This window comes from Herpailurus yagouaroundi, unplaced genomic scaffold (assembly GCF_014898765.1).
Source record: "Herpailurus yagouaroundi ecotype Mexico unplaced genomic scaffold, PumYag 142, whole genome shotgun sequence".
NCBI classification, from domain to species: domain Eukaryota; kingdom Metazoa; phylum Chordata; class Mammalia; order Carnivora; family Felidae; genus Herpailurus; species Herpailurus yagouaroundi.
In genome coordinates this window covers 413,931-429,891 of record NW_024412397.1, presented here as the reverse complement: position 1 = coordinate 429,891, position 15,961 = coordinate 413,931, and the positions used below count along the sequence as shown (strand labels likewise).

The 15,961-nt window shown below is 54.7% G+C and overlaps 1 protein-coding gene across 1 annotated transcript in view; it reads left to right on the top strand.

Annotated features, from left to right (window-relative positions):
* KCNG2 (potassium voltage-gated channel modifier subfamily G member 2) overlaps positions 1-15,961 on the top strand; it is a 58,375-nt gene that overhangs the window by 6,328 nt on the left and 36,086 nt on the right. Inside the window, exon 2 of the mRNA XM_040479514.1 lies at positions 15,811-15,954. Within this exon, the coding sequence (XP_040335448.1) occupies positions 15,847-15,954 (108 nt within the window). The 5' untranslated portion in view covers positions 15,811-15,846. The remainder of the gene's footprint in view (positions 1-15,810; positions 15,955-15,961) is intronic.

The window sequence follows — 15,961 nt, the reverse complement described above, 5'->3', positions numbered from 1 at the left end:
CTGCCCCCCCCAAGGTCCCGCACCTGCCCCCCCAGGGGTCCCTCACCTACACCCCCCCTCACCTGCACTGCCTGCCCCCCAGGCTCTCCTCACGGGCTTGAGCCCCTCCCCTCTCCCGTCTTTGCTGCTACTTTATTTTCCAAAACACCACGGCTCCCTTGCCGTCCACTCTTACCTGGCGTTGACAGACCTTAAATCTGGAGGAGGGGTAGAGAGTTTCATTCGACCCTGGGTTTACCACCTGGACTCTGGGACCCTGAGGGATCCGGGTGACGGGCCCCAGATACACAGCCGTCGCAGCCAGGACACGTCTCCCCGCCCTGTCCTCTGACTCATCCCCCCCCGGCTTCCCCGGCTTCCCCGCCTGGGCGGCGAGAGTCCTGCTGGGCACAGCGCCCGGCTGGCAGGGAACCTCCAGCATTTGGACGTGTCGTTTCAGCGTGGTCTCAAGGGGACATCCCTTCCCCACGGCCCCGTGGGAGGCAGGTCGTCATGAGCCGGAATATAGACTTGGGCCCCCCCCTGCTGTGAGCCCGGACTCCCCCCTCCTCAGGGAAGGTAGAAGCTTCGTGTCCCTTAGAATTTGGCAGAGAGGGATACCCTGTGACTTTCCTTTGCCGTGGTGTCTCTGCGGGCCTCAGGCTCCGGGCCTAGCTCAGGTCTCTTGACGTCTCACCTGAGTCTCTTGCTGCGCCTTGACGTGACCGGTCCTGCGGCGGACGGTGTCACGTGTGATTCTAATTTAACGCCCGCATCCGCGTGGCGTTTGGGGAGTGAGAAAGCAGGACCTGAGAGAACGAAACCCAGATCTGGCTACAACAGTTTCAGAAGTGCACTTTCACCGAGACCCACGGATGGACAGAGGCTGCGCAGGTCAACGTGTGCTGCGCAAATGAAAGGGACAGATCAGTGTGAATGTCTTTTCACGAGATTAACCTGTCCTGTCTGGTCAGAGACCAGCGTTGTGCGTCGACGGGTTCCCGGGAGCGGACATACGACACAGCAGACGAGCGCGCACCCCAGCTGGGTCCTTGGCCTGGGGCCACGCTGTGTCCCGGACCCGGGCTCCATCCAAAGGCTGCAGGTGGCGGCTGGATCCGTCAGACTGAGCGGGATCGAGAGAGAAAGGGAAACCCTCGTGACCCACAGCAGACGGTCAAGGGTATGGATGCCCAACCCAGAAAGTAACATCACGAGAATTACGTTCGGTCGGTTTGGAGTTTGTGTTTTGTTTTGCTTTGCTTTTGGCTGTTTTTCCCCAGGTTTTTTTTCACCGAGATTCAAACATACACAAAGTAGAAAGAGTAGTGTGATGGAAACCCATGTGTGTGTGTACATACACGAAACGTGTGTGCGTTCATATAAAATGAAATAATGAACCGTTCTGGAACTAGCTTACAGAAATCAAGACATTTATCCCTGAATAATTAAGTATGAATTTCCTAAAAAATAAGGTGACTCTTTTCCATAACCACAATACCACGTAACACTGAAGATTTCCCCAATTGTCCGAACACTGTCTTTTATAGATTTTTTGGATGAAATTAATCTGGTTTATAAACTTCATCGCTTGGTATGTCTCAATCACTTTGACTCCATCAAAGAGAATCAGGCCATCCTGATTCTAGAACATTCTTCCCGCTGGCTGATCCCCCACATCACTGACTCTGTGAAGAATGCAGGAGTCATTCTGCAGGAAGGCCTCTGCTCTCGTCTCTGTGTGGTGTTTCTCTATCGCCCCGTATTCTCTGGACCCTGGGGTGTGGGTCTACGTGTCTGATCGGAGTGTGTACTCGGGGCAGAGCCAGACGGCTGCCCGTGGTGCCAGTCACTCTGCACGTTGCGTCACGTTCGAGGCACATAGTGTCAGGATGGCCGTGCTGAGTTGTGCTACTGGGTTAAGGGGTGAGCCCGAACGTCCTCATGGTAAAGCCACGTCCCCCTCTCGGAGGCTGGGTAGCCGGCGCAGTGCAGACGCCCGCCCTCCGATGGCGGCGAAGGTTTTTTCCCTCCTGTTTCTCTTTTATTCCTGCGTCACTACAGACTCGCGGCCTCTATTTGCTAACGTTTGACAAGAAGCTGAGTCGTTCCGTGTCTAGACTCTTGGCATCTGCGGTAGGTCCCTTCCGTGTGCCTGTTCACACCGGAGTGCCTCTCTGCTTCTGGACACAAAGCACGAGATCCCACCCCGGACTCTGCCTGCCTCCCCTCAGGAATCGGCGCTTCTGGTGAACACGGCTCAGGTGGGAAGGACCGGTCCCTGATGGCTAAGTGCGTTGTTAGCATTTATCTGTGTGATCTTATGGGCTACGTGGGGAGTGTTCACTCTAGTCTCCCGAACGGCTACAGCAGGAGGTTATAATAAGATCCAGAGCCCGTAACATAAAACCCAACGTTTCCAGGTTTCACTGGAAAATCAGTCATCACACCAAGAACCGGGAAGATTGCAAACCAAATGAGGGGCAATCAGCAGACACCAACACCAAGATGACAGAATTATTTGAGCAGCTGCTGTAAAAATGCTTCAACAAGTGGTTACAAACATGCCTGAAGCAGACACGGAAAGAGAGTCTCAGCAAAGACATAGAAAGTGTCAGTGAAGGAAGAGAAGACATAAAAAAGAAGGCAATGGAAACTCTAGAACAGAAAAACACAATACGTGATATGAGAAGCTCGGTGGGTGGATTCGGCCTCCAACAGGAAGGACAGAGGAGTCGTGGACGCAGAGCAGAGCAACCGCATTCGCCCAACCTGAAAAGCAGCGAAGACACGGACCGAAAATAAAATGGACAGAGGCTCAGAGACTGCGGTACCATAACCAGATCCGACACTCATGCTGTCGGAGTCCCAGAAGGGGAGAAGAGTGGTGGGGCTGAAAGTTCCTGCAGAAATAATGACTTAAAACTCCCCCAAATCAGGGGTGCCTGGGTGGCTCGGCTGGTGGCTCAGGTCATGGTCTCACGGTTCGTGGGCTGGAGCCCCACATCTGGCTCTGGGTTGATATTGAGGAGCCTGCTTGGGATTCTTTCTCTCTGTCTGTCTCTCAAAACAAATAAAGAAACATTTTAAAAAGAGAAGAACGAGGAAGAAAGCCACAACTTGTGGGTGGTTAACAGACTGTGGCCCCTCCGTGCCACAAGTGATCACCAGGAGGAGGAGGAACGTGGATGACCCTCCAGAGACCGATGCTGAGCAAAGGGAGCCAGTCCCGGACGGCTTCCTAACGGCCCATCAAGACGCCACTCCGGGGTTTGACTGGAGGACAGGGAGGGGCAGGTGAGCAGAGGCCGGGGGAGGGGAGGGGAGGGAGGGGGAGCTGAGTCCAGGGGAGGGGAGGGGCAGGCGAACCGAGTCCAGGGTAAGGGAGGGGCGGGAGGGAGGGGGCGTCAGGGGCCTCCTGTTGGTTGGGGTTCTGACCGGGTCAGTGCCCACATGACACCCTGGCAGTGAGACAGGCCTGCAAGTTTGCACGATGCCACTGCCTGGCATCACGGGGCCGCTGCAATCTTAAAAGTTTAATTTTAAAAAACCTTCGAGGCAGTTATTTGCAGCTGTGCTGTGCGGGTAATTAGTTGCCAGATTTCTGTGTGTCTTACAGATTTGGAGATGATATGTAGTTCTAATACATCATGACTGAAAAATAATCGTCGATTTTTCCGTCGATGACACAGCTACAAATACATTTAATTAGCACATCTTCAGGTCTGTTCAGATACACTTTAGAGACTTTTCTAAGTTGTGTCGCTTTGACATATAGAAAATAATCCATTTCAAAACAAAATAACTGAACACATGTGGGTTTGAAAATCAGAAAGGCATTATAGGAATGATCCTAAGAGTACTAATTTTTAAGACTATGAAAATCTCCGAAGAATCATGTTTTGTTTGAAATTAGTTATCTGGGGCACCTGAGCGGCTCAATCGGTTAAGTGTCCAACTTCGGCTCAGGTCATGATCTCGCGGTTCTCGGGTTCGAGTCCCGCATCGGGCTCTGTGCTGATGGGTCAGAGCCTGGAGCCTGCTTCGGATTCTGGGCCTCCCCCTCTCTCTCTGCCCCTGCCCCGCTCGTGTTCTGTTGCTCTCTGTCTCTCAAAAATCAGTCAACATTAAACAAAATGTTTTAATTAGTTATTTACAGTTGCCTCTTTGTTTTTAACTGATAGGTGATCTTTACCTTAACTCATCTTTACCTTTACTTGGCGGGACAGAAAGAATTAAAGACAGAGCGGCTCCTGGCCCAGTACTAGCCTGCGAGCTGTCGTGTCACGAGGGGAGGGTGCTTGGGCTTCGGCGGTCTCAGATACCGTCCCACGGGAGCCGGCCGGCCGAAGGGCATCATGTGTCCCTGCTGTCACAGGGCCTGGTTCATGCGTCTGCTCTTGTGAACTGGGTCATCTCAGAGGTTAAGTGTTTGGACTGAGAGGCGGCGTGTGTGCCCGGGAGAGGACCAGGCACGCCGGGAGGGCCGAGGGGGCCTGGGAAGGCCAGGCGCCCCTGCCCCGAGGACAGACAGCGCAGGCCGCGGTGGCCGGTGAGGAGCAGAGAGGGAGTCGGCTCCGTGAAGACACTGGAACCAAAAGTGAGGCAGGAGCAACAACCAAAGGCTTTAATTGCTGCATTAATTATCTTGCAACATCTGTAGTGTGAAAACATTTTTAGATCCTAAAGTAATGGCTTGTAAGCTGAGGCCAAACCACTCTGAGCTTCCTCCTCGCCTGGACGCCCCCGTCGGGACGCCCCCAGCCTCAGCCGGGCTGTACCGTCTCTCCTTGCACGGCTGCTTCCGTGGGTCAGACGGGCTAGTTTGAACGGGGTCTCCCCGGGCACCGCGGACATTTGGGTGAATCGCTCTTTGCCGTGGACGTCCTGTGCCCCGTGGAGCCCTGACCTCCACCTCTGGTGCCAGTTGTGATGACCCACAATGTGAGCAGATGGCACCCCGTGGCCCTGGGACCATGCAGGGGGCCCTGTGGTCTGTCTTTGCTGCAGGACCGATGACTTGTTTCCCCAGGGCCGCCTTCTGAAGCGTGTTAACCTGTAGGCCAGGCACGCCTGCCGGGCGCCCCCTGGGGGACGGCATCCCTTGTGACGGCGAGGCCCCCACAGGAGCTCTTTCGGGGCTGAGCCATTCCGGTTCACAACTGCAAATGTCATGATGTCCCGGCACCTGCTGTTTATTTGTTACATCTCCCAAAAAGCCTCGGTGACACTGGGGTGACCACACCCTTCTGTTCACACACATACGCATGTGGGAAACGCCAGGGATGCCCTGGGAAGTACTTACTCGACTCTGGTCCACCCTTAGCCTTGATTCAAATTCAGACTTTTTTTCCAAGCACCTACTAAGTGCAGGTGGTGTTCTGGGCATTCGAGACACAGCAGCAACACGGACACAAGTGTGCCCTCCTAGGGCCGACCTGTGAGTGGACAGGAGCCCCCTCTTGGCTCTGAGATACGTGTCCCTCCCTGGCCGTCCACCGCCTGAGCCTGGGCTCGGTCAGGGACAGGGGCCTCGTGCAGGTGTGGAGGCCCAGGGGCAGTGACGGGCCCGGGGCGCCCCAAGCCCTCCCTCGCCAGCATGTGGTCACCCCTTCTGTGGAACAGATGACGCCAGCACACGCTCACGTCTCTGCGGCACGGCATCTGCGACGCCCGGGGCCTCAGCGGGCGACTGGAAAGCCCGCGTGTGGCCTCCCTGTGTCACCCAGGCTTCCTCACATGTGGCACCTGGGCCCCACGGCGAGGTTCCCGGGAGAGTGGGAGCCTGTCCTGAGAGACCCCAGAGCTCGGCATCCACCACGGAAGGAGCATCACTGGACGGAGTGGGCTCCTGCTCTGTGTCCTACTCAAAAGCCGATCTGAGGTGCCGTCCCCAGAGAGGACAGCTACGGCACAAAGCTGATAAGGACAGACACCACGCTGCTCTTGGCCAAGAGGCCCTTTGCAATACACTTTCAACAACGCGTAGGCACACGTATGCGTTAACATGTGCAGAGGACGCCCGTGCCAAGACTGTCCTAAACGCTCACGTGGCCTTTGCCTTCCTCACAAGGCGGGTGCTGTCGTACTATTATTTATTCCGGCTTATTCACGTGGGATCTGTGGCTCTAGCAAAACCAAGTGACTTCCTGAGATTGCACGGCTCTTGAGGGCAGGAGCTTGGTGTCGGCCCAGCCGCCTGGCCACCGTCGTGCCCTGAGCGTGGGCTCCACCTGTCCCATGGTGGCTGGAACGGAGGGCATTACAAGTTGCCGTGGTTGCCACCAAATCGACTGTCCACTCCCTCGGTGACAGTACGTAAGGAGTGAGCTTTCTCCCTTCTCACGGGGATGAGGCCACGATTGGTACTTCCAGTAAGGCGCCACGAATCTCCTACCGCTCAGAGAGACGCTGGTCTGAACTCTTCATTCCCTGAGGAACATCTCGTATTAACTTAATCCTCGCTCTATTTCTGCGATATTAAATCATGTCCGGGAGCCCGCGTGTTGAATCAGGACGAGTTGGATCACCCAAGAGGTTCAGACGTTAGTTAATGGAGAGGACGTGTTCCCGGATAATGTGGCACTACCCAGCAGCGTCACGGGAGGAGAATGTGGAGCCCTGTTTGCAGGCTGCTGGCGTCCCTGCCTGTGCCCTGGCCACCTTGGGTCTCCCCACACCGGTGACGGCCACACACTTCACGCCCCTCAGGGCTCCCCCAGCCAGGGTGGGCTGTGGCCCGTCAGAGCCGGGTGTTCGTCTCACTGGTGAGGAGACCAGAGCTCCTCGGTGGGGCCCCAGCCGATTGCAGCAGAGCCACAGGTCAGCCCCGGGCCCCTGACCCCGCTTGGTGTTCTTTCTGTGCCACAGGTGAGGACCCCGGCTCCCGCCCTAGTACAACCCTTGTGGCTTCTTCCAGGGAAATTACGTGGGCTCCGTTCGTGGGCAACCCTGCGTCGGTTCAAAGTGGTTCAACAGAAGCCTCCTGTGTCCGTGTACTGGACAGCCACACTCGCACCCACTCTTGCCACCGTTCAAGGGGCAGGTGACGTGTCGGGGCCATATGTGCTAGGAACATCTGGGGCAAGTCTGAGGCTCATTCATCCACTGGCTTGTCCCTCCAGCAAATATTTCCTGACTACCCGCTATGCTCCAGGGACGGTGTTGGGGTGTGTGATACGTCCTGGGCAAAACAGAAGAATGACAGCCATTCCCTCACGGGGCTCAGATTCTCGCAGGAGTAAAAAAAAAATAAGCGATTGGTGAAACAACGAATTACCTGCTCCTTCAGGAGGAGAAAAGTGCTATGGAGACAGGAAAGTACTCGGCAGGTGCGCGGCTGAGGAAGGACGTGGGTGTGGGTGGTGGTGTAATCTGAGCGAGGGAGGCCCCAACAAGAGGTACAGTGTGAACAAAGCTGTGGCTGCAGCATCTGGGCAGGTGCTCGGGGCAGGGGGACAGCCAGCACAGGGACCCCTAGCTGGAGCGTGCCGGGAGGCGAGGGGGAGGGCACGGCACCGACCCCGCCAGCACCGTGTGGAGAGCAGCCTTGTCCGCGGGAACAGACCCGGAGCGTGGAGGTCGGTCGGAGGGATGGTGGGCGGGCGGGCTTCGGGAGCCCCCGCGGCTGTGGTGCTGGGCACAGGCAGCAAAGGGCGGGGGGCTGGCAAGGTAACCCGTCGGGGCGGCTACCAGCAGTCCTGACAGGAGGGGGTGGTGACTCAGAGCCGTGCGGTGGCTGGCCTGCGCTGCTCGTCCACACCAGTCAGGAGATCCCCCCGGGGTCAGGCCCGTGGTGTCAGCGGCCCGCCGCCGTGACCAGGCTGGACAGATTCTTGCAGAAGCTGGCGCGGCTGGGACCACAGGACGGCTCGGAGGCTGCTGCCAGCGCTGTGCGGGCCGGCGAGGAGGTCGGGGTGCGTTGCCTGCTGGGCGCCGACGCGGCCTCCTTCCCGCGGGCTGACGCCACTCAAGGGGAAGCTGGCCTGTCCTCGCCGTGAGCCTCCTGGCGCACGGGGGTCTGGGCCCTCTTCATCCAGTGCGCGGCCTTGCGGGCCCAGGCTTATAAAATGCCGTAAGGGCAGGAGCACAGACCTCATTCCCCTGAATCTGAGCTGGACGCGAGTGCGTGAGCTGCAAGGCCAGCTTCGATGTCCGCTTCTGCAGCCGGCCTTGGGAGTGTGTGTGCATTACAGACGTGGGCTGGGGGCCCCGTGTCACAACCACAGAACACGGCTTCAGGCGTCAGGCACTGTGTGGTGAAGCGCCCCAGGCCAGGCACCTCCTGAGTGCGGCCACTGAGCGTCCACACCAGCTCCCGAGTTCTTGGGATCGTCTTGGAGCACGGCCCCCATCGTCCCATGGCCCCCAGCGGGCTAGCTGGGAGCTCTTTCCTGTTTGTTTTCTGTGAGCTTTCCTAAGTATGCTTGGATTTTAAAGCGAGGAAGCAAAGGCCTTCTTACACGTTCCACAACACACATAAAACGTCCGGAAAATGCTGTTGAGTCTCAAAACTATAGTCTTCTCAAATTTTGAGGAGGAGTCAAAGAATACCAGTGGGAGACTTGGGGGTGAACAGGACTTCCGGCACCAGAAGGGGTTTAGGAGGCATTTAGGAGCCAACGCACCCCGAGGGTCCCACCCTGAGGAGGCAGAGCGGGACACGCGGCCCGGCTTCACTGCTGTCCGGGCCGCCGTCAGGACGCGGACGGTGCCCAGCCACCAGCGGCATGCCAACCACTGCCAGCAGTAAACGCCACAGAGATGCCAAGTCACAAAGCATGGGTAAAAAAGTGGACGTCCTTCCATCCGGAGGACACCACGAGGCAGCACAGCTCGGCCTGCAGACCCGGCCCCGCTCGGCGTGGCCTTTGTTCACAGCTCTGTGGGCCCCCGCTGACCACCGAAAGAGCAGGCGGCTAAGCAAACACCACCACGTGTCAGTTGATCCGGCAGAAAGGTGAAGGCAGACAGGTTAGCAGAACCCGTTACTGATGAATTAGCAGGGCAAGGTGAGTGTGGGGGTGGCCAGCGGCCAGTGCAGACCAGGACCAGAGCCCCAGCTCTGTCACTCCACAGTGAGGACACTACTCAGCCTCCGTGATACTAGGTTTGCAACCTACAAGACACAGCCGACAGAACCTGCCTCTTGGGGTCCCGGTGCACAGAAATGACACGGTATTCACGGAAGTCTTCCCACCTCGCAAGCCCTTAGATGGTCCCCCGAGCAGCTGGCGCTGCCCTTGGACCGTGCCCACCCCCCAGCTCCTGATGTCTGCCCTGCTCCCGAGGGTGAGAAGTGCCTCCCTGGTCGGGCTTCCTCTCCCTCCTCCACCCGTGCTTCTCCTCTGGGCCTGGGTTCTGTTGCTTTCGCCAGTAAACGAGCTCAGGATTCTCTAGGGGCTGCGTCCCCTCTGCACAATGCACAAGCTACCAAGCCAGCCGTCTCGAGATCGGGTGGGAAACAGACCGCCAGGGCATGAACTCCAGCTGATGCACCAGCCTCTCCCAGGGGACCCTCTGCAGGGCACCAAGAGCTTTGCCCGGGTCCTTTCTGCTCCCCTGGGGCAGGGTAACATCCCTTTCAGTTGACTCTGTTGTCCCTTGTCATTGTTAACAGCACCCTTGCCTTCTGAAGAGTGCCCCAGTTTGGAGGATAGGCTACGTGGCACGGGGGAGGAAGGTAATGGGCAGAAGTTGGCACTGCGAGGTTCGCAGAAACAGTATCATAAACAGTAGCAGCTCCTATAAAAGACCCAGTAAACCAGCCAAGGTAATGGCATTAAATCCCCTTTCTTTCTACAAAAAGCAGAAGGTTCCATTCTTTTTTTTTTAATTTACATTCAAGTTAGTTAGCATAGAGTGTAACCATGATTTCAGAAGTAGATTCCTTAGTGCCCCTCCCCATTTAGCCCATCCCCCCTCCCACAACCCCTCCAGTAACCCTCTGTTTGTTTTCCATATTTAAGAGTCTCTTCTGTTTTGTCCCCCACCCTGTTTTTACATTGTTTTTGCTTCCCCTCCCTTCTGTTCATCTGTTTTATATCTTAAAGTTCTCATATGAGTGAAGTCATATGATATTTGTCTTTCTCTGATTAATTTTGCTTAGCATAATACCCTCTAGTTCCATCCACATAGTTACAAGATTTCATTCTTTTTGATTGTCAGGTAATATTCCATTGTGTGTATGTGTGTGTGTGTGTGTATAGCATCTTCTTTATCCATTCTTCCAGCGATGGATACTTGGGCTCTTTCCATACTTTGGCTATTGTCGATAGTGCTGCTATAAACATTGGGGTGCATGTGTCCCTTCGAAACAGCTCTCTTGTATCCCTTGGATAAATGCTTAGTAGTGCAATTGCTGGGTCGTAGGGTAGTTCTATTTTTAGTTTTTTGAGGAACCTCCATACTATTCTCCAGAGTGGCTGCACCAGTTTGCATTCCCACCAACGATGCAAGAGGGTTCCCCTTTCTTTGCATCCTTGCCAATGTCTGTTTTTTCCTGAGTTGTTAATGTCAGCCATTCGGACAGGTGTGAGGTGGTATCTCATGGTGGTTTTGACTTGTATTTCCCTGATGATGAGTGACGTTGAGCATTTTTTCATGTGTCAGTTGGCCAAATGGATGTCTTCTTTGGAGAGTGTCTATTCATGTCTTTTGCCCATTTCTTCACTGGATTGTTTTTTGGGTGTTGAATTTGATAAGTTCTTTATAGATTTTGGATACTAACCCTTTATCTGATATGTCATTTGCAAATATCTTCTCCCATTCTGTCGGTTGCCTTTTAGTTTTGCTGATTGTTTCCTTCGCTATGCAGAAGATTTTTATTTTGATGAGGTCCCAATAGTTCATTTTTGCTTTTGTTTCCCTTGCCTCTAGAGACGTGTTGAGTAAGACGTTGCCTGTAGCCAAGATCAAGGAGGTTTTTGGCTGCTTTCTCCTCGAGGATTTTGATGGCTTCCTGTCTTAGGTTTTGGTCTTTCATCCATTTTGAGGTTATATTTGTGTTTGGTGTAAGAAAGTGGTCCAGGCTCATTTTTCTGCAGGTCGCTGTCCAGTTTTCCGAGCACCACTCGCTGAAGAGACAGCCGGTCTTTATTCCATTGGATATTCTTTCCTGCTTTGTCAAAGATTAGCTGGCCATACGCTTGTGGGTCCATTTCCGGGTTCTCTATTCTGTTCCATTGATCTGAGTGTCTGTTCTTGTGCCAGTACCGTACCGTCTTGATGATGACAGCTTTGTAATACAGCTTGAAGTCCGGGATTGTGATGCCTCCTTCTTTGGTTTTCTTTGTCAAGATTGCTTTGGCTATCCGAGGTCTTTTCTGGTTCCATACAAATTTTAGGATTATTTGTTCTAGCTCTGTGAAGAATGCTGGTATTACTTTGATAGGGATTGCATTGCATATATAGATTCCTTTGGGTGGAATTGACATTTTAACAATATTTGTTCTTCCTCTCCAGGAGCATGGAATATTTTTCCTTTTTTTGTGTGTCTTCTTCAATTTCTTTCATAAGCTTTCTATAGTTTTCAGTGTATAGATTTTTCATCTCTTTGGTTAGATTTATTCCTAGGTATTTTATGGGTTTTGGTGCAATTTTAAATGGGATCGATTCCTTGATTTCTCTTTCTGTTGCTTCATTGTTGGTGTATAGGAATGCAACCGATTTCTGTGCATTGATTTTATATCCTTCAACTTTGCTGAATTCATGAATCAGTTCTAGCAGTTTTTTGGTGGAATCTTTTGGGTTTTCCATATAGAGTATCATGTCATCTGTGTAGAGTGAAAGTTTGACTTCCTCCTGGCCGATTTGGATGCCTTTTATTTCTTTGTGTTGTCCGACTGCTGAGGTTAAGATTTCCAATACTGTGTTGAATAACAGTGGCGAGGGTGGACATCCCTGTCTTGTTTCTGACCTTAGGGGGAAAGCTCTCAGTTTTTCCCCATTGAGGATGATATTAGCATTGGGTCTAGAAGGTCCCATTCTTGAATCAAAGAGTGTGACACAGAGGAGGCTCTGAATAATCATTAGTTAGAAGGACAGATGCATGCTTGAACGAAAGCACCGATAGCATTCTCTTTGAGACCCTTTTCCCTGCATGTTCCTGTTTCTTTCAAGTTCCAGCAACTGTGCACTCCAAACCCAGAGCTGGCCTCACACTTCCCAGATGTCTGAGCTCAGTTTGTCCAGGGCAGACCCTAGGGCAGGGGTGCAGAAGCAGGCAGCTTACTCAGGAAGCAACCCCAGGAATGCCAGTCTGGGAGTCAGGAGTGACCAGGAAGGGAATGCAGAGCAGGTCAACCTAAGAGGCCCCTCCCAGGACCAGAGGGTTCCAGAGGTCTCTCACCCCGGCTTCTCAGTCCTGGTGAGAGCTGTCCCTGGGGACACTGAGTCTCAAGTATCCCTGGTCTGTGCAGGCCTGGTAGCCAGAGAAGCCCAGGCGAAGAGACACAGGTGCTGTAGCTGGGTGTTCACGCAGTGTGCCCACAGGCCCAGGGGGACGGGGAGCTAGGGGGACGTGTGGCCCAAGGAGATTTGGGGGCTAAGGGGCATGGGTCCAGGGGGACGTGGGGCCCAGGGAGACTGGAGCCAGGGGCATGGGACCAGAGGATGTGGGTCTAGGGAGACTGTGGAGGGGGAAGAACATGGGTTCAGGGGAATGTGCAGCTCAGGGAGACTTGGGGGCCAAGGGGCCTGAAGCCAGGGGATGTGGGGCCCAGGGAGCCTCAGTTTCTTGTTCAGGTCCTCCTGGTCTCTTTGAAGAGGTCTTTTTTCTCTGGTGTTTAAATTCCTTCTTTCACATCTTTATATATCTTTTAAAATTGTGTTATCTAAAGTTCCCAGGAGCTCAATTTTCTTCTTCGTGTGGCTCATGTGGGTTATTGCCCTGGGTGTTTTATAATTTTGTTTTGTAAATTCATCTTAGTTGGGGCTTCATCTGTGGGAATCCCTGAGACTGGAGGTGAGAGTTTGTCCCTCTAGACCAGTGGCTCTGTTGACACTGGGGCTGGTTTCCGGCTCTTGGTTCTGGTGGCGTCCTGTGCATCGGAGGGCTTAGCGGCACCCATGGTCCCTGCCTACCGTTGTCGGTCACACTCGGTCACAACAATGAAAAATGTCTCCAGGCCTTGCCACGTGCCCCCTGGGGCAGGCTGTGAGTGACTGCTCTAGACCAGTGTGTGGGTCTAACACAGGCTGCAGGGGGGTGACCTCCTGAGACTGCCCACCGTGAGGGTTATTTCCCGGCTTTGAATTTCACAAACCAGAATTCCAACCTCAAAACCATTGTGCAGGTAGACTTTTTTTTTTTAATTTACATCCAAGTTCGTTAACACAACGGTGTCAGGAATAGGAGTTGGTAATTCAGCACTCACACACAACCCCCAGTGCTCGTCCCAACACGTGCCCTCCGTAACGCCCGTCACCCATCTAGCCCGTCCCCCTGCCACCTCCCTCCGTCAACCCTCAGTCTGTTCTCTGTATTTAAGAGTCTCTTATGGTTTGCCTCCCTCTCTGTTTTTATCTTATTTTCCTTCCCTCCCCCTAGGTTCATCTGTTCTATTTCTTAAATTCCACATATGAGTGAAAACACATGATATTTGTCTTTCTCTGACTGACTTATTTTGCTTAGCGTAATACCCTCCAGTTCCATCCGCATTGTTGCAAATGGCAAGATGTCATTCTTTTTGATTTCCGAGTGATATTCCATTATATATATATTTACCACACCTCCTTTATCCATTCGTCGGTCGATGAACATTTGGGCTCTTTCCCTACTTCGGCTACTGCCGATAGCACTGCATGTGCCCCTTCGACTGAGCCTTTTTTTTATCTCTTGGATAAATAGTAGTGCAATTGCTGGGTTGGAGGGTAGCTTTATTTTTAACTTTTTAAGGACCCTCCGTACAGTTTTCCAGGGCGGCTGCACCGGTTTGTGTTCCCAGCAGGTGGGCTTTTCGGTCCATGCTGTGGTTTTTCACCTAGAGCCAGGCAGAGAACTCTCGCGATCTTCCTCTACTGGGAGCTGGAGTGTTTCCCAGTTTTTCTCTTCCCTGAAGACATAGCCCAACCGAGGCCCGGTTAGTTCACGCCCTCAGCTGTCCTAATGGCCGAACCCACTTACCAGAGGTGGGCGCGTCTGACAAGCCCACACCCTTGACAACAGAGTGCTCAGACCTCCTCATTACACGCTGCACCTTGGGAACAGGGTGTGTGTGCAGGCTGCTTGGAAGTGACTGTGCAGCCTCTTAGGTCAACAGGAAGTTGACTTAAAACACTTTCAGACTCACGTACCATTTGTGATTGTATCGCTTTTTTTTCTTTTTTTGAAGACGAGAGAGAGAGGGAGCGTGTGCACAAATTGGGGGAGGGGCAGAGGGAGAGAGAGAAGCCCAAGGAGGCTCCACACCCAGCTGGAACCCACCTCAGGGCTAGGTCTCTCCACTGTGAGGTCATCACCTGAGCCAAAATCCGGAGCCGGACTCTTAACCGACTGAGCCACCCAGGAGTCCTACGGTTATATGTCTAAGTGTATATTCGGGGGAAGAGCACTGTTTACAGGAGTTCCAGGCTCTGGCCCTCTTACTGATTATCCATTTGCCGAAGAGACTTCGGAGCACACATTTGATTTAGCCACAAAAGGAATCCTCCCTCCTGTTCCGCAAATCTCGTGTGTGACGGGCTGCAGGGAGCCCGGAAAGGGGGAGGGGTCAAGGCCACGTGCAGCCCAAGCAGGCTTTCCAGCACGTGTGTTACAGAAGCCGGGTTATCCTGGCCCTCGTGGTGAAGCCGGACTTGTACTCCAGGCAGAAACTGTCGTCCCACCTGCGACATCAGCAGCCCCAGGAGAGGGCGTGTGGGCTTCGCCCCCTGGGGCTCTTGATCCACACAAAGGCTCACCTCTGCCTTAGCTCACAGACTCGGGGCGCGGCACCTGCTGAGCCTGTCCCGGAACTGCAACCAGCCGGCCTCTGTGGCTCCAGGGACTGGACAGAGTCTCCCAGGAGGGCCACGGGCCACCCCCACGAGGCCTCCCGGGCACAGTGCTGCCGCCGCTGAGTCCCCACAGTTTCAAGTGCGCGTGTTCAGATGTCCTGTTGCCTCATTAAGAAGTTCAGTCTGTGAGCCCTGGAGTTCGTGTGAGTTGGAACCCTCAGAGCCCGAGCCCCTCGGGGTCTCCGATTTGAGGAAGCAGCTCGGGAGATCGTGGCACCCAGTGTCCACCACCCAAACACTGGATTTTAAGTAACCCAGGTCTGTCTCTTCCAGCACAACTTCTTCCACATTTCCCCCAACTTGCTGCCCAGTCAGCTGCCTCTGGGAAGCCCTCCTGGCTGCCCCGGACCTCCTGGTGCCCTCCAGAGCACCCCCCCCCCCACCGTTTCTCACACAGAGCTCACCTTGCAGTTGGGGGTGCCGGGCTGTCCCTACCCCAAACTGTGACTCCAAGGAGCCACGTCCTTGGTGCCGGGAGGCTACCCCCCAGGTGTTCATGGTCTCCGCAATGCAGGCACAGGTACCCGCAAGATTCAGTTCTGGTCACCCTTTGTCACATCCAGCACCCAGCTTGGCTTTCCAGAGTCCACCTACGCCCTGTTCCACAGGTGGTCCTCCTCCCTCGACCTCGTTTGAGGATCGGGTGAGCCCGGCCTGGATCCCCTGGGGGCGGGGCACCTCCGGGGCGGCCGCCCTTGGTGCCGGTCACCAGGAGACGCAGCGGGTCTGCTCCGCGGGCCCCCAGCGGACGGACGTGGGGGCAGCAGGGCCCCTTCCCGGGCGGGGTCCACCCCACCCCGCCCCGCCCCGCCTGATGCCTCCTTTCCTTCGCAGGCGCTGCGTCCTGAGCGCGGCCGGGCGCCCGGGGCCATGGCGCTGCGCCCCGAGCCCGCGGGCGGCCGGCGCGTCGTCACCATCAACGTGGGCGGCTGCAGGGTGCGCCTGGCCTGGGCGGCGCTGGCGCGCTGTCCCCTCGCGCGCCTCG